General features: G+C 46.2%; 1 protein-coding gene across 4 annotated transcripts; it reads left to right on the forward strand.

The window, feature by feature from the left end:
• The first annotated feature begins 20674 nt into the window (after positions 1-20674).
• Positions 20675-22350, forward strand: LOC120660595 (aspartate--tRNA ligase 1, cytoplasmic-like). 4 transcript variants are annotated; one of them, XR_005669671.1, is made up of 3 exons: positions 20675-20828; positions 20942-21105; positions 21757-21999. XR_005669671.1 is itself a non-coding variant. In XM_039939179.1 (3 exons), the coding sequence occupies exons 1-3, from the start codon at positions 20917-20919 to the stop codon at positions 22032-22034; spliced, it is 297 nt and encodes a 98-aa protein (XP_039795113.1). In that variant the 5' UTR covers positions 20836-20916; the 3' UTR covers positions 22035-22313. The 4 variants fall into 4 exon arrangements, 1 of the variants encoding a protein (XP_039795113.1); XR_005669673.1 differs by lacking the exon at positions 20675-20828 and adding an exon at positions 22320-22350 and having other exon boundaries at positions 20836-21105; positions 21757-21853; XM_039939179.1 differs by lacking the exon at positions 20675-20828 and adding an exon at positions 22024-22313 and having other exon boundaries at positions 20836-21105; positions 21757-21853.
• The last annotated feature ends 374 nt before the right edge of the window (positions 22351-22724 follow it).

The following is a 22724-nucleotide window of genomic DNA, read 5'->3' on the forward strand; positions in this document are numbered from 1 at the left end:
AAAACTCGAAGAATACGCAGACAAAGTCGCAGAAGATCGCGTCCTGCGTAACACATGCAAAAGAGGCTCACCTGACAGACCAAACCGACCAATGGGACCCCGGCACCGACGTACCAACATCAGGACCCACCAGGCAGACACACGAAGAAAGGCGGTGGCCAGAGGTGCCAAATGGGGGTCGCCGAACCAAGGGTTCGGCCGAACTTGCTCTGGCTCCCGTCCAGGTGCACTTTGGCGGGAAAATCACTCTGATCCTCCTGAAGTCAGTGGCTGATGTTTCCATACAAGGAGATGGCGGGAACCGACCTCTCAACCTATAAAAGGGGCATCTCCTCTCTCACACCACAAACACCACTTGAAGGCCTCTCTCTCATACTCTCTTGTGACTTGTACTTCTTAGGGTAGTGGAGCTAGGCTAGTACTTCATCTCTTCAGCGAATCCAGTCGGTGAGCAATCCTCGGCCTCTGGTATGGCTTTGTATTCCGACATTCGTTATGCTATTCATATTGAGCTTGTTCTTGGTTATCTTGCTATGTTCTTAGCTTGCTTAGTCTTGATATGTGCTTTATCAAGTTATACTAGTTGCTTGCTTAGACCAGATGATCTGGGTAAGGATATCGGTTCATTGTGCTTTTGGGCTTACCTTAGCATCTTACCTGTCCATCCGAAGGGTGGGGGACCCGGGGTGCTAAGGTAGTGACCTCGTATGCGGGCATGGCGCCCGGGTATGCGGGATCCCTCAGATATGACGGTGCTCCACAATTTGACTGGGGTAGACCGCAGGTGGGGACAGCCCTGTCGGTCCGCCGGGAAGCTGCTTCTCGGTTAGCGTACTCATTGACGTTCGGGTATCGTGTAGGAGTTCATGCAAAGATGAAATGGGACTGGATGTTCTCCAGTGCGGGTCATTCTTCCCGATGTCTCTAATTTCCCGGCACCTGCAGCTCTAAGCATGTGGCTAACGTAACTTATCTGCTAACATGAATAGTATACTAGGATCTGTGCCTATGCTCCCACTAACCTTAAGTGTGCTTGTTTATTCTTTATTCATGAGAGTTGGCTGTTCTGTGTGTGTCACATTACCCCTGATTATCCTTTATTTATCACTTACCCCTGTATAATCAATAGTCTGCACCTTATTTCATAATGTCATGGTTATATAACTAATAAATATCTTTACACAACCTCGCCATCCCTTGGGAAAATATAAATAACGATAACCAGAATACTTCCGGGTGAAATGCTACAACGGTATATCCATGCACTTGCGGATCTTTCTGTAAACGTTAAGACATACCAACCCAGCATTTCTGGCGCTGTTGCTAGGGACGAGCTTAACACCCCCGTTCCTAGTTATTGCACTAAGAAATGCCAACAGACACCATTAGCGATAACAGCATAGTAGATGTGACATCCCGCCCCAGGGCTTAATATGATTAATAGGATATTCATACAAACAAGTTGCAACTTTTTTCGGAAGCCGATCTCAAAATAACTCCGAGGTTAAGCATCCTTGGCCCGGAGAAATTTGGGGATGGGTGACCGTCTTGGTGTTTACCGCCAATCCTGCTCAGGGATACCCTTAACAGTAGGGTTGTAGGTAGGGATCGACTAGCTCTGAAACTCGATGGTGCAAGGAACACAAGGATTTAGACAGGTTCGAGCCGTGAGATGCATATTACCCTACATCCTATGTGGTTGCTCGTATTGCCTTAGATGTTGATGTGTTTTGAGGGAGTCTCTGCCCACCCTTATATATTACAGGGGGACATGGTTATATGGAAAGTCCTAGCCGAGTGCAGTTGGAGTCCTACTACAACACGGTCGGATAGTTTTCTTGTACTGCAGCTAGTTCTACGCCTATTCGGATAGTTACAAGAGAGGTAAGGTATATCCATGCGCTATCCATTACTCTATAATATTCTATGCATATAAGCAGTCCCGCTGCCCCGGGTCTGACAGACAGACCGGGAAGTTCTTCCCGAGTGTGCACGAGTGAGGATAAAGTGTGCAGAAAAGACTTGTATTGGTCTGTGAGGATTGTCTATGTCCTGGATAAGCTGCCAGATGTAAACGGGCCCGACCTCGGGGAGGCAGGACGTTACTTTAGAATAAAGCATGGTAAATGAATAATCGACCATAAGGCCGATTTCAGCGTCCTGATGAACATGAGTAGTTCATCGGCTATTCGATCCAGATCTGTACGATCCATGACACTAAAGCCCAAAAGCTATCGGCTAGAAAGCTGATAGGGAACGGAGCACCGTTGAGCCCTTGATTCACTATGAATATAACCATAAACTAACAAAGCTTCAACTAACATTACCACCATTATTTTTTAGATAAAATGACAGTGATGCGTCCGGAAGTTGCAATCTAGAAATACTACTAGCAAGATATTAGTTTAGACTCCGCCAGTCGACAGATCCACCCATGATAGGACTTGATTCCCACGGCACATGATAGATAACCAAGATTAAGGTGCAACAAGCTATTAAATAATCTATCGTCGATTTTAACAGGATAAAAGCTAATGGAAGCAATCTGAACAGCGAGACGATAGACTAAAGGAAAATCAGCCGATGCAAACTTAATCAAGGTTTGGGTAAGTGTGATTCTACCACATCTAGCAAGAGATCAGATTGATGCAGCCTTACGAGATATGATAAGAATCGATAACTTGTGACTACCATAGATCGAGACAGAAGTGATGCATCGCTGGTTGAAGATCCAAGGTATTTCGTAAGGACACACCTATGATGCCCGAAATATGTCTCAATCTTTCACGGTACTTTACTAAACTTGAGGATAAATAATTAAATTATTCTTCTATGGACTTCTAATTCTCTCGACTCCAAGCAGCTTCCAGGTAGCAATACTGTATAAAAATTTAAGGGGAGAACTTGATTTCAGTAGAAGTAAGCAGACGTATAATAATCAGCCAAACGATCAACCAGAACCACTGGCCAATAGGAATATTTCTTGGGTCAAGAACTAGTAACACAGCCGGACCTTGATTCAATATCAGAAATGATCTCGTTATTACACAATGAAACCGAGCGGCAAGATTACTGGCCCAATTCCCAAACCAGATGTACAACATGTATAGACAAGGCAATTCCGATTGATAAATCCAAACTCAAGCAGCAACAACGATAGATAAATATATAGGAATCGATTGAAACCAGATAGTAGAAAATAATGTTTTGATTTGATCCAGCACCACAAGCAGTAGCAGCAGAGAAGAGATCGGCTTACAGTCGATGCAAACCAAACCCTAGATAGATCTTCCACCCGCGTCCACAAGGAACCACGATCAAAAGAAAAGACCTCAACGAGATCGAAGACACGTGCCCAGGCTATAACCTGATCACAAGCTCTCCACAATCCTCGATTGGATTGGTAGCCGTTGCCATGGCAGGAGAGACAGCAGCGCCGCCTCCTTGCTAAAACACGATCCCCCGTTACAAGGCCGACCTGGCCCTTTATTAGTGCACGCAGGCACATACTCAAATTAGTCCCGGACTCTAGTTGATTAAACAATTGAACCAGATAACACAAGGCCATGCGTCACTTTAGAACATATTAAAATAATGAATAATCACAGAAGAATTTCCCTTGATGGTTATATCATGCTTTGATGGCAAATTCAGTTGAGCATTGATGTCGGGAACCTTCTTTGCAGCAAGAGCGCCTTTTGTCATCAGCACATTGTTTCCAAAAATATCATTAGAGATAGAACCAAATTGGACTGATGATTTAATTGGCTCCTCGCAGCGAATCAAGGACTCACTAGCAGCAGCAAGAGTAGGAATACTCACATCATTCTCTTCCTCACGAAACAAATCTATCCTCGACTTTGGGGTAATTGCGGCAACCTTTTTCTTTAATTTTGAAGTAGAAAATACCTCAGCCTTAATGACAGTATCCGACATCGGTTTGAGAATATGATGAACTCCCTTGTGCACAAAAGAATAATGATTGGAACGACCACCATGTGTAGCATCAAGATCAAATTGCCATGGTCGACCCAACAATAAATGACACGCACTCATCGGTGCAACATCACAATCCACAGTATCCACATAATTTCCAATGGAAAATTTAACTCTAGTCTTATGAGTAATTTTTAGTGTACCACTTTCATTCATCCATTGGATATAACGCGGTGTGGGAAGCCTCTGCATAGACAAAGATAAAGCATGCACTGCACAACATCTAAACTAATGGCATTTGTGAAACTACCACCATCAATAATTACTTTGCATACCTTATCTTTAATGTTGCACTCAGATTGAAAAATATTGCTACCCTGCCCATCACCTTAACAATAGTTCCATCGCATTGCACCTCATGCGACATTAATGAAAAACCAGTCGTAGCATCATCATTGGATTCTAGTAATGGTTCATTATCTACTACATCACAAGAATCTTCACAAACCTACTGCTCAAGTGTAGAAGAAATATAAGAAATACTAGCATTCACTGGGACATCTGCTCCAACAATGGATGTGGCTGTAGGAAGATCACTAGGCAATCCCATTATAGCCGGCTGGTTAGTGGAAGCATGCTTCTCAAATTGTGTAGCGGAAGCAAATTCAGATTCAACCATATAAGAATTCCCGCTGCTAGATAATATATTCTTCTTTGGCTCAAGAGGAGGAGCAAATCGTCGTCGTAGAACCTCCTTCATCTCATACCAAGAAGTACAATAGTCATCACCATGTTCCAACTGCAATCTCTAGAACCATAATGACACAGAAAGAGAGAAGTTTTGTTTTGTCAAATTTGCCAGCTGATTTAATGGCAATTCACCAATCATATAACAATTTATTATAGCATCCTCCCACTCATAGTATTCTGATGGAGAGGTTGTTGCAAACAACATTGGCACAAACTCAAGGTATATGTCAAAACAGTAATCCATCATAAAAAATTAGCAGGGTATCGTGAGCAACCTGTCTCTGAATGCCAACTGATAAGGACACGCCTATGATGCCTGAAATATGTCTCAATCTTTCACGGTACTTAACTGAACTCGAGGATAAATAATTAAATTATTCTTCTATAAACTTCTAATTCTCTTGACTCCAAGCAGCTTCCAGGTAGCAATCTCTACTCCTAAAAATTGTCTAAACGGGACGTCGCCGTGCATCGTCCGTTGCGGGGTGCGATCTCTTCGTCCTTGGTTTGGTTCAGCCTCGAGCGGTCACAGATGACTCGAGGAGCGATCTGAGCCGCTCTCGCACCTCCCCCGACCCACCCGCACGCCCTCTTTTTCACTACTAGAAAACGGGCCTTGGGCACCGGCTGAGAAGGGCTAAAGGCACCGGTTTCCCAACCGGTGCCCCGCAACCGCGACCAATGGCCTCGCCTTAAGACACCGGGTTTTTCAACCGGTGCCTTAGGCTTCCATTGGTACCGGTTGGAAAGACCAGCCGGTACCAAAGAGGCAGCCACGCTGACGTAAGGTGGCAGCCCCTTTGGTACCGGTTGGTATTTCCAACCGGTACCAATGACATTTTCCATTTTTTCCCAAATCCAATTTTGTTTGTTATATTTATTACTGTTTATTCTTTTATAATTGCTAAACGCACTCAAGCTCTACAGTACTATACGTTCATTGGTCATTCGTGTTCGTTTTCAGAGAATATTTGAAACTAACTAAAAGTGAAATGCGAGCATATAATTAAGCTAATTAGATGAACTAATATATTTACAAATTTACAAACATCAAGGCATAATGTTTAAAAATATTTACAAATGTACAAGTCATGTTAGCAGTCCAACTACTAGTCCCCTCAGGAGGTCGACGGAAGTCCTCTATAGATGTGACCATCATGGTAGAACTCGCATCTAGGATCCAAGATCTTGTTCAAAATGAATTCGATGAGCTGCTTGCACACGGCGTTGATCCAATCAGTAGAGTAACATTCATCCCCCAGTTGAGACATCTATCATTTAGGAAAAAAGGATTAACATCATGTGCGTTAGTACAATTATGAAAATATACTAGTGAACAGTTTGGACGTACTCTCGTTTCTTCATCAGTAGCCTTCCCGCATGGAGTCATGATGTGCAAGTAGTCGCATACGTAGTACCTGCACCAATCAGTTCCTTGTTGTTGTCTCGCACACTTAAGGAGAAACAAATAGATTACTCAATTTATAGAACAATTTGGGATTATATACTTAACTAGACAAATCTTTATGAATGAACATATCGGATAATCCATGTTAACGTTCAGTTCGGGCCTTAAGTTTGATATTCAGGAATTGTTATTAACAGAAAAAGTTTGATATTCAGGTCCTTTGTTATTTTTCACAATTTTTTTCCAAACCCTGTGCTCAAAGTTAAGTTTGATATTCAGGAATTGTTATTAACAGAAAAAAATGATTTGATTCTGCAAACTGAACTTACCTGTTCAAGGGGTCTATGATATGTTGGATTGCGGACTTTGGATTTCTCATTGAGTCAAAGACTATAAGATTGCCGGTCTCTATGGAAAGTATGAGTAAAATCCAATGATAACTGCAGATATAGATAGGATATATACATAAATGTATTAGACAACTTAGTATTTATTTAGTAATATAACAGAGGATTGAGTCGACCAAGGCTTACCCAAAGTTGTATGGTATGAATATATAGGATTTGTAATTTTGCCTAGTCAATGAATCGTACATGTTTTGGCACGTTTCCTTGTAACTTTCGTTGATCAATTTTTGGTTGACTAGCAAAGGAGACATGAAGCCGATCTGATGGTGCCATCCATGTTTTCGGCTTCTTTGGATCTCCTGTCTAAACGATGCAATAGAAATTTTATAATGCACACATATAATTATGTTCTTGTTAACAAAAAGTATTAATGTAGAGGTAAGTGATACTTACAAAACCCAAATGGTGATGATAGAGGCGTCGAGGGCTTGTCGATGGTAAATGTGATATAAATTTTGGAAGTACACCCAGAAGTCGTCCTCCCCGCGGAAGAAATCATGGTTGACTCCAAACATTTTCCCTTCGTCATTCGCCATTCGCAAGTACCATCTATGCAAATTGAACATCTGCGTGCCTAGACTTTTCTCCTCTTCCTCAGTGATAAAAGGTTTTCCATGCTGAAATGGAGTAATAGCGCGAGCGACAGGGATTTTTGCCTCCACATGCCCCGTTGCCTCCTCTAGCGTTAATCTAGTTTCAGAAAGAAATATTGCGGCCTGTAGGTCCGCCTGGAGTTGTACGTCCGTCGGGTGTAGGAGTGGCAACCCTGGCACCCGGAGGGGCTCGAGTTCTTTTTGTTGTGTGCCAAGCTGAGGAATGGTCTTGCCACATTTTTTCTTCAGATTTCTCACCTTGTGTGCCTTTGTCAGAGTACGATCATAGTCCGAGGGTAAGCTTTTCTGTTTTGGTGGGTTGTCTAGGTTTGCGAGAAGCTTTTTCCCTAGTTCTAGAGGTACCTTTTCCCTCGACGGGGGGACTTTAGGCTTCAATTGTTCTTTTATATATCGAGCAGTCTCCTCTTCCAACTCCTCAGCGGTTTTCTCGTAGGTTAATTGTCTTTTGACCGTTTTCTGCTTCTTCTTTGAGGGTCCAGCCACTGGGAGGGATGCTGTCTTTTTCTTTCCCTTTCCTGGTGTAGGAGGAGTTAGAGTACTCGTGGCCCTTTGCGCTGGCGGAGACGGTGGTGAAGGAGGTGGTAGTGGGGATGGCGGTGATGTAGGCCGCGGAGACGGGCGATCGGTCTGCACGGGAGCCGTTGTGCTTGCAGTAAGTTTGATGTCGGCCTTGCGCCATAGAACAACCCCGTGCAATGCGTCTCCCAATGTCTTCTATCCATCCCCTCCAACGAAGTCGAGCTCAATATCCTCATTGTTTCCAACTATCTGCTCGACTGTGACGGAGGTGTAGCCAGGGGGTATCGGCCTTCCATGAATTGTAGTAGAAGGATTCAGGGGCAGGGTTGACCCGTATGCGACATGAATGGATATATTTCTTTCTCGCACATGAAGCACGCACGGTGTCAGCATGGTGACATCATCCACTGGATACCTCTGGTCATCTACCGCCGTTGGCTCAATCTGGGGTTGCTGTTCCGCTTGTACGTCGGGCGCCGCCGTGGATGCACAGCTGCTGCGTCGCTGAGAGGCCGGGCTTATCACAACATCCGGGTGCGACCCAGCAGTGCCCATTTGGCTCAGAGCTAGCTGCACTGCCTCATTGACCCTGGCGTCCATCTGAGATTCCAAGGACGCAACCTTCTTGTTCATCTTTTCTTCTATAGCACGAAGTTTCTCTTCCTGTTCGGCTTTGCTCTTCGGTGAGTCTTGTAAGAGGGATCTCCGGCCCAAGCAACTTTCCATGGGACCACGCCGATGCCGCGGGCTCGTCCAGGGTGTTCCGGATTCTTTAATGCCCTTGTCAGCTCATCATTCTCCCTTTGAGGATGGAATGTTCCTTGTTGAGTCTCATCTATTGCAGCGACTAGATCGCGAGACACTTCTTGCATATACTCGGGCACGACCAAACTTCCATCCAACTGGTTTAGTGTCACGCCATTAGCAAATAACCACCACTTGGATCTATCCGGCCAATCCCAAGTCGTCGGCCTGATGCCTCTATCCATAAGGTCCTGCTCCATCTTCTGCCATTTTTTAACTAACTTCTTGTACCCGGCAGCCCCAAGGTGGTGGCTGTACTTCTTATGTGCTGCATTCACCTTGGCTTGTTCGGATTTTGTTTGGGCTTCCTCTGATAGTTTGTATTGTTTGAACTCCTCCTAGTATGGTTTAACTTGAGGAATATCGTCCCAGTTCGGCTCCTTATCCTTCTTGATGTAATTGGTGTACAACTTCTTCTTGAAAGTTGCAAAGGCAAGGGCCATCTTTCTCAAGGCACATTTCTTCACAAGTTCTTGATCAACTCCTTCAGAAAGAGTGAACATATCCTTGAGTTCTGCCCATAGCATTTCCTTCTGATATGCAGGCACGTCGTGTTGCTGTTCTTCGGGTTTGGTCGTTTTCCATAGTCTTGTGGTGATCGGAATTCTTGCCCGAACAATAACCCCACATTGGTTGACAAATTTTGTGCTAGCATCCTCTGGAGCACTTGGACAGCCCTCTGCGTCCACTTCTGTGACGACCTGTCTTCCCTCCATTTTCTTGGTTGGCCGGCGTCTCCCTTTTGACTAGCTCATCGAAGTCGATGCGGAGGTCGACTAAATTACAGAAAAGATATGTTAATCGCAAAACTAATCTACCGAAGTCACCATGCATATAGTTTTAAGATTCGTACTAGAACATGCTGCTGTTGATTGGGCGGCGGTGCAAAGTCATCATCTTCTTCATCGGCATCTCTAGATATATTCAGGAACGAATCAGCTGTCCGAGCATCTTCTTCAGCGATTGGCTGGGTGGTGTTGGCCCTCGTATCTTTGTTTATTGCGTCCAACATGTATTGCCCGGCGGCTTGCTCATCACCGAAGGGGTCCATCCTTAACTGAAACCATAAAAATGTGTTAGAGTATGTGTCCATCCTTAAATGAAGCAGGAGAATTCAATTCTTTGAACGAATATGCGTGTTTGAGAGAGAGAGAGTGTGTGTATGTTAGAGGGACAGAGAAAGAGAGAGAGAGAGAGTTAGTGAGTGTGTGTGTGAGTCAGTGTGTGTGTGTGTTAGTGAGTGTGTGTGTGTGTGTCTCGAGGATTGATACTTTATACAATTGTGTTAGAGTGTGTTAGAGAGAGAGAGAGAGTGTGTGTGTGTGTGTTAGAGTGTATTACATAGTGTGTGTGTGTGTTAGAGGGAGAGAGAGAGAGTGTGTGTGTGTGTGAGTGTGAGTGAGTGTGTGTGTGAATGTGTGTGTGTGAGTGAGTGTGAGTGAGTGAGTGTGTACAAGTGTGAGTGAGTGTGTGTGTGTGTGTGTGCTAGTGAGTGTGTGAGCGAGAGACCGAGCGTGTGTTTGCGTGTTAGCGCGAGTTTGCGAGTTCGATCTTACAACAGAGCTAGAACTGTTCTACACGTTACAATGATCGCGTGGACATAAAGAACACCTAAAACGGAGCTAGAACGCGAAAACTAGGCGAAAAACAAGATCTAGGGGCTTAACTATAAGAAAAACAGAGTTTCTGGGGGTTTTCTGCAAAAACCGAGGGCCTAAACATAATTAACGATTAGATACAGGGGCTAGCGCACAAAAATAGCAGTTCTGGACCGCGGGTTCTAAAAGAGAAAAGCGCAGGGGCCTAAGTGCTAAAAACAGGGTCAAACTGGAATTATTTTTGAACTAACCAGGACGGCGGGTTGATTTCTAAAAAGCTCAGGGTCTCTTTAGCAAAACTGCCAGGCTGAAGGGGTACGCGTGGATCTTGGCCGTCAGATCCAGATCTGGTGGCTCGGATCAAAGGGGTACGCGCTTCTAATCTTACGCGTCTACTCGGGATCGGACGGCAGAAAAACATCCCGCGCGCGGGGCGGCGGCGCTGGGTCACCGGAGCTCTGCTCCGCGGCGGCGCTGTGCGGGGGCTCACCGGACTTGGCCTAATCTGGTGCTCCGGGGCTCGATTTAACTTGGTTTTGAGTCTAGGAGGGTCATCACGCCATGAGTGATCCACCTGAGGCATTAGCGAGGCACGGCGGGGCTCTAGGCTGCGTGCGCAAGGGCGATGGCGGCTCTGCGTGGAGGAGCTCGCCGGCGTGCGCGCGTTCGCGCTGCGCCGAGCTCACTCAGGGGTGCAAAAACGTGCCTAAGGCATCTGTGTAGCACGGACAAGCCCGTGCGTGACTCGTGCGGGCTGTGCGGGGTTGCAGAGGGCTCACCATGGTGAGTTCACGGTGGCCTGTGGAAGCGGATCCGCGGGCGCAGGCAGTCGGTGGCGAGGTCGAGCGGCGGTGGCACTGCTCCGGTGACGGGCTCGGGCGGAGAGTGTGCCGGGGAGGTTTGCCTCGACCTGGTGAAGCTCTTTGGGGGTCGTCTTGCACGGATTCGGCGCAGATGAAGGAGTTCACCGCACAGGTCTCGACGGCGGCGTTCGCGGCGGCGGCGAGCGGCATTCCCAGCGAGCTCCGAGCGACCTTCATGGGGAAAAGCGGTGTGTGAGCTTGAGGGAGGGAAGGCGAAGCTTGATAGGGGGTTGTCGTGGTCTGGGGGTGACCGGGGATGGGTGCTCCGCGGCGGGGTGGTGCTCAGCGGTGGCAATGGCGATGGCAGGCGGCGTTCCAGGGCGCAGGGAGGAGAGTGGGGGCTCGGATTGGGGTGGAATGGAGACGGGAGGGGCAGGAATGTGTGCTGCGCAAGCAAAAGGTGGAGGAGAAGGGCTGGTAGGGGTCGGCCATGGCGGCGACGGGCGGTGTTCTGGGCGTAGGGGTTTGGGGGCTCGGCTCTGGGTGAAAGAAAGGATTGGAGGGGTTGTACCTGTCGAGGCGGCCGGGGAGAGCCGGACCGAGGTGGCGGCGCGAAGGTGAGGGGGCGCCGGCGTCGAAGCGGAGGCGGCGGCGGCGCACCAAGATGGGTCGGGCGGGGGTGGCCAGGCGTCCAGGCGGCGGCATTGCGGCGGAGAAAGGTCCAGGCGTCGAGGCGGCGGCGGTGGACGACCAGGCGGCGGCGGAGGACGATCGTCGGAGGTGGCAATGGCAGACGATCGGGGGCGTCGAGAGGGCCTGCAGTGGAAGGAACAAGTGAGGAAGAAGGAAACAGGGCAGGAACTTATATATCCCAAAGGCCTTAGGTACCGGTTGGTAAGTCCAACCGGTGCCTAATAGGGCCTAAGGCACCGGTTTGTAACTCACCCGGTACCTAAGGTAACCCGTAGACACCGGGTGATAAGTCCACCCGGTACCTTAAGCCTACAACGGGCGGGAATTGAAAAGTGCCTAAGGCACCGGTTAGAAACAAAAAATCGGTGACTAAGGCTTTTGAAATATTTGTACTTTAAGCCTTTTGCCGCCAGTGAGATCGATAACATCGTGTAACGCAGTGGTAACCCTAACTATTCTAATCGCCGAGGCCCGGGTTCGACTCCCGCGCGCCGGTTTTTTTCGCCAACTATTTGGTACCGGTTCAAAATCAAATAATTGAATAGTAAATCATTTAATTGCATAATAAATCATTTTAATTGCATTATAAATCGGATAATTGCATAATAAATCATTTAAATGCCTAATATATCTAATAATTGCATAATAAATTATTTAAATGCACAATAAATCGGATAATTGCATAATAAATCATTTAAATACATAATAAATCTGATAATTGCATAATAAATCATTAAAGTGCATAATAAATCAGGTAATTGCATAATAAATCATTAAAGTGCCTAATAAGTCGGATAATTGCATAATAAATCATTAAAGTGCATAATAAATCGGGTAATTGCATAATAAATCATTAAAGTGCATAATAAATCAAGTAATTGCATAATAAGTCATTAATGTGCCTAATAAATCGGATAATTGCATAATAAATCATTAAAGTGTATAATAAATTGGGTAATTGCATAATAAATCATTAAAGTGCATAATAAATCGGGTAAATGCATAATAAATCATTAAATTGCCTAATAAATTTTATAAATGCATAATAAATCATTAAAGTGCCTAATAAATTTTATAATTGCATAATAAATCATTTAAATGCATATTAAATCTGATTATTGACTAATAAATCAGGTCTTTGCATAATAAATCTAATAATGTTCACGGAAAATATTACAAGACATAATCATTCAACTAAGGGAATATTAACGATGGTTCGCTTTACAATCGTCCCTTCATTATGATCATGACGTGCGTACGGAGCCTCCTCTTCGGCTAAAAGAATACTTGTGTCAACCTCCACTGCGAACGGAGTCATATCTTCAACCTTATTGTATTCTTCTTCATCTGTGACATCGTCGACTCCCACAATTTTTCTTTTTCCTGCCAGAACAATATGGCGCTTTGCCTCATCTCCGGCACCTACAAAACTTGATTTATTTCTGGACTTGTCCTTTCTCGATTTTCTAGACATGTCATGCACATAGAAAACTTGAGTGACATCTTTAGCTAGGACGAATGGTTCATCTCGATAGCCAAGCTCTTTGAGGTCTACCGTTGCCATTCCGTACTCGTCGATATCGACACCTTTTCCTGTGAGTTTAACCCATTGACAACGAAATAGAGGTATCTTCAACGGCCCATAGTCGAGTTCCCAAATCTCTTCAATGTAACCAAAATATGAGTTCGTTTGGCCACTAGAGTCGGTGGCATCTATACGGACACCACTATTTTGATTGGTGCTCTTGTATAAAATGTGTAACCATTAATTTCATATCCTTGGTACATCAGGATTGAATTTGCCGGACCCCTGGCCAGCCAAGCTAGCTGCTCATGAATTTGATCGTTGGCCATGACTTCCTTCTGCAACCAGGTGGCGAATGTATCGTTATGATGTTTTGTAATCCATGTCTCAGACTTCAAAGGGTTTATGCTTCGCACAATTTGCATGTGCTCCTCCATGTATGGAGCCACCAAGGCTGATTGTTGCAGAATTGTGAGATGTGCTTTGCTCAACGTAGCATGATCTGTGGCATTTACTGATTTTCTTCCAAGTGTGCCCTTTCCAATCAGCCGCCCCTCATGACGTGATACTGGAATCCCAATTGGGCAGAGTTCTTCCACATAGTCAACACAAAATTCAATGACCTCCTCTGTGACGTAACCCTTTGCAATACTTCCTTCTGGACGAGCCCGATTACGAACGTATTTCTTTAGGACAGCAAAGTATCGTTCAAAAGGGAACATATTATGAAGGAAAACAGGACCGAGAATACCAATCTCTTTGACCAGGTAAACTAGAATATGTGTCATAATATTGAAGAATGATGGAGGAAATATCATTTCAAGACTGACTAAACTTTGGACAACATCCTCTTGTAGCCTGCTTAAACTCGATGGATCGATTGCCTTCTAAGAAATTGTGTTGAGAAATGCGCATAGCTTTATGATTGTTGCTCGAACATTAGCTGGTAGAATACCTCTAAGTGCAACTGGAATCAATTGCGTCATCAACACGTGACAGTCATGGGACTTTACGTGTGCGAATTTCTTCTCTTTCAAGTTCAGTAGCCTCTTTATATTCGAAGAGTAGCCTGATGGGACCTTGATACTGTTCAAACAGTCGAACATACTTTGCTTCTCTTCCTTACTAAGAGTGTAGCACGCAGGACCTAGATAATGACGTCCTTTATCCCTTTTTTCTGGATGTAGGACGGTCCGTTGTTTCATACGTTGAAGATCTTGCCGTGCTTCCAATGTATCCTTTGGCTTACCGTAGACACCAAGGAAGCCTAGAAGGTTCACACAAAGATTTTTTGTTAGGTGCATCACATCAATTGCGTGGCGGACGTCTAAGACTTCCCAATAAGGTAACTCCCAAAAAATACTCTTCTTCTTCCACATAGGTGCACGTCCGTCATCACTCTGCACTGATCTGCTGTTGGGTCCTTTTCCGAATACTACTTTTATACCTTTGACCATTTCAAACACCATTTTCCCACAACGGTGCCTAGGCTTGGTACGATGACCTGCCTTTCCATCGTAGTGAGCATGCCTCCTCCTTAATGGGTGCTTGATCGGAAGAAATCGACGATGACCCATATACATGATCTTCCTACTGTGCTTGAGGTACATGATGTTGGTTTCTTCTAAACAATGGGTGCATGCCCTATAACCCCTATTGTATTGTCCGGAGAGGTTACTTAGAGCTGGCCAATCGTTGGTGGTTACGAAAAGTAATGCACGCAGGTTAAAATGATCCTCTGCGTGCGCATCCCACATACGAACACCCTCATCTTTCCACAACAATAGAAGATCCTCAATCAGTGGTTTCAGATACACATCTATATCGTTACCGGGTTGCTTCGGGCCGGGATAAGCACTGGCATCATAATGAATTTCCGCTTCATACACAACCAGGGAGGAAGGTTGTATATACAGAGTGTCACAGGCCAGGTACTATGACCACTGCTCTGCTCACCGAAAGGATTCATGCCATCCGTACTTAAGCCGAACCTTATATTCCTCGCATCATTTGCAAATGTTGGGAATGTTCTGTCCACTTTTCTCCACTGCGACCCATCAGCGGGGTGTCTCAACATATTGTCTTGCTTACGTTCTTCTTAGTGCCATCGCATCAATTTAGCATTCGTTTTGTTCATGAACAAACGTTTCAGACGTGGTATTAGAGGAAAATACCACATCACCTTGGCAGGCACCCTCTTCTTGACACGCATCCCCTCAACGTTGCCTAGATCATCTCGAGGGATCTTATATTGGCATGCGTTGCATACAGGGCATGAATCCAAATTTTCATACTCACCTCGATATAGGATGCAGTCATTAGGACAAGCATGTATCTTCTGTGCCTCTAATCCTAAAGGACAAACAATTTTTTTAGCCTCGTATGTTGTCTCCGGCAAGGTGTTACCCTCAGGGAGTAAGTTTTTTATAAGTTTCAGCAACTCCTCGAATCCCTTGTCAGTCAAACCATTTGATGCCTTCCATTGCAATAATTCCAATTTGGTACCCAACTTCTTTTGGTCTTGTTTGCAATCATGGTACAACAATGTTCTGTAGTCCTCCAACATATGCTTCAGATCTCTCGATTCTTTTTCTGTTTCGCAACCTTCCTCAGCTTCGTGCAGCATCTGACCAAGATCATCTTCTACAATGTATCCTTCAGTATCTTCTCCAGGCTCACCCATTGCAGTGTCATTGAAAAAGGAATTATAATTGGCTGCAAAGTCAGGAATCATGTCCTCTTTTTCTACATTATTATCCAGCACAATTCATCTTTCGCCATGCTTGGTCCAAACATAGTAGTTCGGCATGAAACCACTATTGAACAAGTGACTATGGATGGTTCTTGATGATGAGTAATCCTTCTCATTCTTACAAAATTTGCATGGACAACGAACGAAACCGCCGTACTTGTGTTTCTCGGCCACTTCTATGAATTCATGCACGCCATCCATGAACTCCTTTGAACGCCGGTCGGCCATGTAAATCCATTGCCGACTCATCTGGGTCCACAATACATTTATATACATCATTATACTGTACAAATAGTTCATTCATACTACCAATTTATAACAATATATTTATATAATTGATAATGCATATAACTATAATAAATAGATACTATTCACTTATCAAATAAATTAAAAAAACATATAAATACAATAATTTGATAGTATTCAAATATCAAATAAATTGATAACGTATATAACTACAATAAGATGCTAGAAATAAAAATAATTATCACATATATAAACTAAATAAAGTAATAACTGTTTCTAAAAATTAATTGCTAAGTTATAAAGAAAAATAACTAACCTTTTTTCTCAAAAAAAAGCAAAAATTCGCCTCCCCTCACCCCACTCAGCTGCCATGAATAGTGAGTTCACGACAACTTGAGAGGGGGAGGGGCTGGGGTATTTATAGGCTCGGGCCAAAGGCACCGGTTGATTTCAATGACCTGGTGCTAAAATTAATTCAATAGCACCGGGTCAAGGCATCAACCGGTGCCTTAGGCTCGAGCTCCTGGCAGCTGCCACATTTTATTACCATAGGAACCGGTTATTCCTATAAATCGGTGCCTTTAGCGCAATCTTCATTTGGTACCGGGTGGTGGTTCAGACCGGTTCCTATGGTCACGCATTGGAACCGGTTGGAACCACCACCCAGTGCCAATTTTCCTCCACAAGGTCGGTCGATGGCCAAAGGTACCAGCTGTAACAGCAACTGGTACCTTTGGCCAGGACCGATGGCCTGTTTTCTAGTAGTGTTTGCGACACCCTCCGCCTCGCTGCTGCCAACCCGCGCCGCCCCCCTCACCCGCGGCCCCCCTCCTCCACCGCGCCACCGGATCTCCGCTCGCCGATCGTGGCCTCGCCCTCGCCCAGCGCCGCCGCTCGCCGCAGCGTGCAACTCTGCCTCCCCGACGCGCGCGGGTCGCCGGATCTCCGCATGAGATCGACAGCTCACCTCGCCGCTGCCCTGTTGTCTATGCGCCGTACCCTCACCCCGGCCCCCTACTTCACCGCCGTCGCCGCCACCTACCCCCGCGTCGGACGTTGCTGCTCTGTCCCCGGCCGCCAGTCCGTGCCGTCCCCGGCGGATCCGCGCCGTTCTCGCCGTGCCACCACTCTGTCTCTGATGGATCCGCGCCGGTCCGGCCGCCGATCCGAATCCCCGGCGCTCCTCGGCGCCCCCCTCGCCCGACCACCGCGCCATCCCGACTGCCGATCCGTGCTGCTCCGAGGGTCCGCAGGGTCGGTCGCCTCCCACAGTAGTAGGCTGGCCTTCGTCATGCTGCACCAGGGCATGGACACGGTGCAGTGCGTGGTCCACGCCGGCAGAGACGACAGCCCCGGTGTCAGCCCAGGGATGGTGCGCTTCGCCGCCTCCCTCGCCGCGGAGTCAGTCGTCGACGTCGAGGGCGTCGTCACCACGCCCCGCGCCCCGTGCTCCGGGCCACCGCTCGGTATGTCGAGGTCCGCGTCAGGACGATCCGCTGCGTCGCCAGGCCGGCTAGCCCGGTGAAGCATCCCCTCATAATAGAAGACTTAAAAGTGATACAATATCAGTCCCAGGAGGCTGATACACTTTTATTACATCAGATGGTTCATCACCGTACAACTCTACGCGGAAGTGGGCAGTGAAGCGCCACTATCGCGAGGATAACAACTAACACCCACACGACGATATTAACTATGAAGAGGGGGTCATCAGAGTCTTGCGTCATACGAAACTTCCTGCGGGTGACCCTATCCACAGGCAAAGTTGGGTGCAGAACGGAACCTCTACTCGACCTTTTCGGGAATGAAGTCTGGATCTTCTTCTGTAATAATAAAAAATGGGGGTGAGTATAAACGTACTTAGCAAGTCCAACCACACCCACGGAGGGGGTATAAACAGAATATAATGCATAGGGTAAATCAAGGTTAAGGCTGGGGTTTTATTTGCAGAAAGCTAATTTTTATGCAGGGGTTCATTTGAAAGAAAGGATTTTCAAAGCAAGTTTTCTTGTACCGAGTAACACGTAGTGTTGATCCACACATGATCCAAGTTTTAAGTTGCTACCGGACTCCTCATCCGCCGTAGCACACGGCACAGCTGCCGGACACTTTTCCAAAACAACTCACGCCAACCCGTCCATTCCCAGAAGAAACACTAGTTATGTGACCACATCGTAACTCGCCCAGTACCGTGGGCACGGCTATTCGAATAAGTTTTAACTCTGCAGTGGTGTTCAACTTTACCCATAAGCGGGGTACCACAACTCGATCACCTTAGTGTCGGTGCAGATCCCAACAAAGTCATTACCCACCTTAGCTAGACCTGACTAGCCATCACAGGATCCACCAAGGGGTCATTGACCTATCACAGAGATTTTAACCGGGGCATAAGTCACACAGAGCTAATCCCTTCTCCTTGATCACCCGTTGCTCTCAGTTCTTCTGATGGCTATCAGACTAACTAGTGGGGTTTATGCTAAGCCGTTGCCCATACAACGGTCGAGTGGTTTGCACGATAGTGGAGTTAGGTGAGATGACACACCAACTCGGTCCTTAATTGTGACAAGATGGATATCTCCCTTCCTTGCTCAACCACACAGGTACGAGCACACCATTTGGCAATTCACACAGAAGTGCCATCCATCCTGTCTTAAACTCATCTTTCGAAAATTCCACATTTTCCCTTCCCGCACACACTCATGCATTTTCTTTATAAAACAAGTTGTACCGTGTTTAAGGTCCTAAGCGTTCTAGCAGCAATTAACATCCAAATAGAATAAATCATATTCAGACATTAATCTAGGTGTTAAAGAATGGTCATAACAAATCAAGGGGTGGCTGTCCAACCATGTTTTCAGTAATCAAAATATATGCAGTTTTGTAAAACAGGCCAATAGGTTGTGTTTATAAAAACTGGGACAAAACATGCATCAAAGGGTGGGATTGAACTTGCCGTCTTCGAATCCTTCCGGGAGTTCCTGCTTGCGGTACGGTTCTTCAGGCTCCGGCTCGCGGTACTACTCGGCGAACTCATCGACAGGTTCTCCCTCGTTCACACCGGTGTCTACGGCGCACACAAACAAAACATACAACAAATAAAGAGAAATAAATATTTTATCGTTGAGCTCAAATCAGAGGAAATTAAGATACGGTGATAGGAATAATATTTTTGGCTGGTTTTCTAATGGCACGGCTGAAAGTATTTTAGAAATGGCGTGGTCGAGTTTCGGGAAGATCGGAGGATTTTTGGCGCATGAAATGATAGGCTAACTAGGGGTTTAGGACTAAACCGGGGTTGAAGGAGAGACAAAAATAGGATGAATGGATAGTATAATATTTTATAAGAATTTAGGAAAAAGAATCACACGAAAAGGAGCTGGGACGGAGGAGATATGGCTATGTAATTGGTGGCTCTTAATTAAATTCCGAAAATGGAAAGTAACTTTGATTAAATGAGTGACGTCCTCCTAATGGGCTGTCTGTGTGTGGGCGTGAGCATCTAGGCTGGACGGCCCAGCATCCATGACTTCAGTCCACAAAGGGACCAAGCCCACACGTGCTCTCAAGGCAACAGAGCAGCAGAGCAGCTCGTGTTCTTCTTCCTGGCCACGACGCCATGTCTGGCGTGCTCGATCTCGAGCCGGCGGCAGCTCCGGCCTCCGTTCTCGAATTCGAGGGCATGGGAAGAGAGAGGAGGGTGAGGGGGTTCCACTTTGGCGAATTCGGGCATAGGAAACGGAGGTCAACTACCGCAGCCACAGCCATAGCTGCAGCTCCGAGAGCTCGTCGTGGGGAGCTCGCTGGCAGCAGGGAGGGGGCAGGCCGTGGGTTGGGGCTGGTAGGGGAGGGTCATGGAGGTGCTCACTGTAGGAGGAATTGAACCGAGATGGCCCGGGCGAGATGATCGACGGAGAGGTCTGTTCTTGGGGAAAAAAAACAGAGGATGGCGAAATTGGAGCAGGGGAAAGATGAGCGGCGGAGCTGGGAGGCTTGTCGAGCTTGGGATGGTGGCGGAGAGCAGCCTGGGTGCCTTTTATACGCGCTGGGAGGCGGTGGAGCACGGTGGAGGCCGGCCGGCGAGCTCGGCGTCCATTAATGGCGCTTGGACTCGTCGTGGCGTCGCGGAGCGGCGGCGCGATTCGCGGAGGCGGTACAGGCGCCGTGACGGCTCGGGAGGTCGAGTGGCGCGCCGAGCATCCCGGATGTGTGGTGCGCGTGGGGGCACAGTGGCGCGCGCGTGGCGCGTAGCGGCAGCGTGCTGCGCGTGGTGGAGGCACGGCAAGGGGGCCCTGGCTTGGCGAGCTGCACACGGAGTTGTGCAATGACGCGCGGCAAGGACAACGAGTGTGTGCTGCAGAAGCTCGGCGTCAACGAGCTCATAGCTGAGACGACGGCAGCGTTGATGGTGCATGGCGAGCCATGGCATGTGAGCTTGCATGCGGTGTTCGTGTGTGCTGCTAGAGCTTGGAGATGAGAGCTGACAAAAGGAGGTGACGTTTGTGCATTGCAGCACTGCCGTTAATTAGCGAGGAAGCACCAGCAGCAATATGGTTTGCATGAACGCGCTTGCATGCTGAATCGTGCATTACTCTGATGCTTGTGTGTGTACGTGCTGGCTCTCAAGTGTATTTTGCTTGAGGTCTGAACGTGGGAATAGACAGGAAGGAGAGATTGCAAGAGAGATTGTATTAGGAGGAAGAGGATTGGTGCATCGATAGATTGAAGGGAGAAAAATAATTAGATGGATATTAGATACAAGATGCAGCTTAAATGGTAAGAGAGTCGAGCTCAAGAGATAAATTTTGTAATATGTTTTGAAAATAATTTTTTAGCGAGAGATTTTGGTTAGTGAATTTTAAGTATGTTACACCGGGCATCCCGTTCAGCCAGCCTCGATGACGCGACGGCGGCAGCGGAGGCGGTGGAGCTCGAGGGCCATGGAGCCGGAAGACCCCGAGTGGACCAGGACACCCGCCTCAACTACAGGGCGCTCGAACTGCGAACGCCCGCGAACCAGGCGTTAATCCGGATCCTGTGCCAAGTTGAGAACGTGAGTAATGAACGAACTCTAATTTGACGATACTTTTTTCTGCTGATTCTGATCAAATTTGTTACTGCTAACCGAACCTGCTTATGCATCTTTCATCAGTCACCATTCACCTCGTATGATCTGTAGTTCATCGAGCACTTTGCATTTGAATTGTAAAACTAAAACCGAGCCTGCTGAACCTTTTGCAGCTTATAAGAACCGCTGCCTCCGGTGTATGCACATGATCTTACTCCAACCTTTTGCAGCTTATCAGCTTCTATTTTCTGTTGCAGGAGAGTTTAGTTTATGTTGAGTCATGCTGCTTGTTTGCTATGCTGATATCAAGTGCAGTTTTCCAACCATGCCTACACAAATTAGGAACGTCTAGGCTCTACTTCTGTTTTGTTACAATGCTTATCTAATAAACATCACTTACTTCTGGTGAATTGGTTGTACATTCTAATTTCAGATACTATCATGATTTGTTTGGCAAAGAATACTGGGTGTGTGGTACTCAATTCCCGACTATGCCCACATATCTCCATAGTGGCAAGATCTTGTTTTTAGGTTTTTTGTTGCCAACCCAGCCACCATGAGTAGCTTATGTAATTTTGGACCATTAGCTTATGCACATTGTCTCCTTTGAGCTAAACACTGAAATTGAATATGCAGAGGATCGACATCACGGAGATAAGAAATCATCCCTGTTTCAGGGAGAACCACCCAGCTGACCTAATGGAGCAATGGACGACAACACAGTGTGTGACCGGTATGAGGAGCCATGGATGAGATATGCATATTTTATACTGGCTGAGCCGATCACACTAGCAAACATATCTTTTTATACATAGAAATATTTTTATTCAGTTTATTTTAGTATCATCAAGCATCTCTCAACTATGTGATTGTTTCATCTGATTCACTTGTTTGTTTTTTTAGGAATCATTTGATTCAAAATTCACTTTTTTTACTGACAAAGATGAAGACTGGACACAGGCAAGAAATATATGTGTCCCTCTTCTGATACTGATTAAGAGTAACACAAGTATACTTTATCAGATATATATACATCATCAGTTTATATACTGATGATTACTGAACACAGACAAGGGACAACTTTGTGAAAGAGCAAGCATCAACAAAGTCCATAGTTTGCAAAACTTTTATGAATAGTTTAGAGTTGATCTGATGCACTCCTTGAAGGGTTCTCTGAACTGATGCACTTGTTTTTCTAGATTCAAATCTGGGAACTTGCCGGTGTGAGTAGCGGCACACGGCGAAACTTGGTGTTTGCTGTGTGCCCGGTCCTCGCACACAGCGAACATCGCAGTTTGCCTAGTGTTCTTTATTTCCCGTGTGTTTTCGTGGAGACACACGGCAAATAGCTGGTTTGCCGTGTGCCCGATATATTGCACACGGCAAACATTCGGGCACATGGCGAATTGTCGTTTTTTGGTAGTGACTGTTGTAGTTCTGTTCTTTTTGTTAAAAGATGCATAAATTAAGAAGTTGGTATGTATAGTCAACGATTCTTTTCTTACACTTCATTTCATCATGTGATCTCAAAACATGTTTTTCATACTCCCACTGTTGCATTAGAAATTACATGTTTTTTCATGCTCATGCTCCATATATCGCTT

This window comes from Panicum virgatum, chromosome 2N, assembly GCF_016808335.1.
Source record: "Panicum virgatum strain AP13 chromosome 2N, P.virgatum_v5, whole genome shotgun sequence".
In the NCBI taxonomy this organism is placed as follows: Eukaryota; Viridiplantae; Streptophyta; class Magnoliopsida; order Poales; family Poaceae; genus Panicum; species Panicum virgatum.

Bases quoted from the DNA above. Each gene is read 5' to 3' on its own strand.
- LOC120660595 (XM_039939179.1), top strand. From the start codon at position 20,917: ATGTTACACCGGGCATCCCGTTCAGCCAGCCTCGATGACGCGACGGCG. The intron at 21,106-21,756 runs GTGAGTAATGAA...TTGAATATGCAG, and splicing joins TCCTGTGCCAAGTTGAGAAC to AGGATCGACATCACGGAGAT.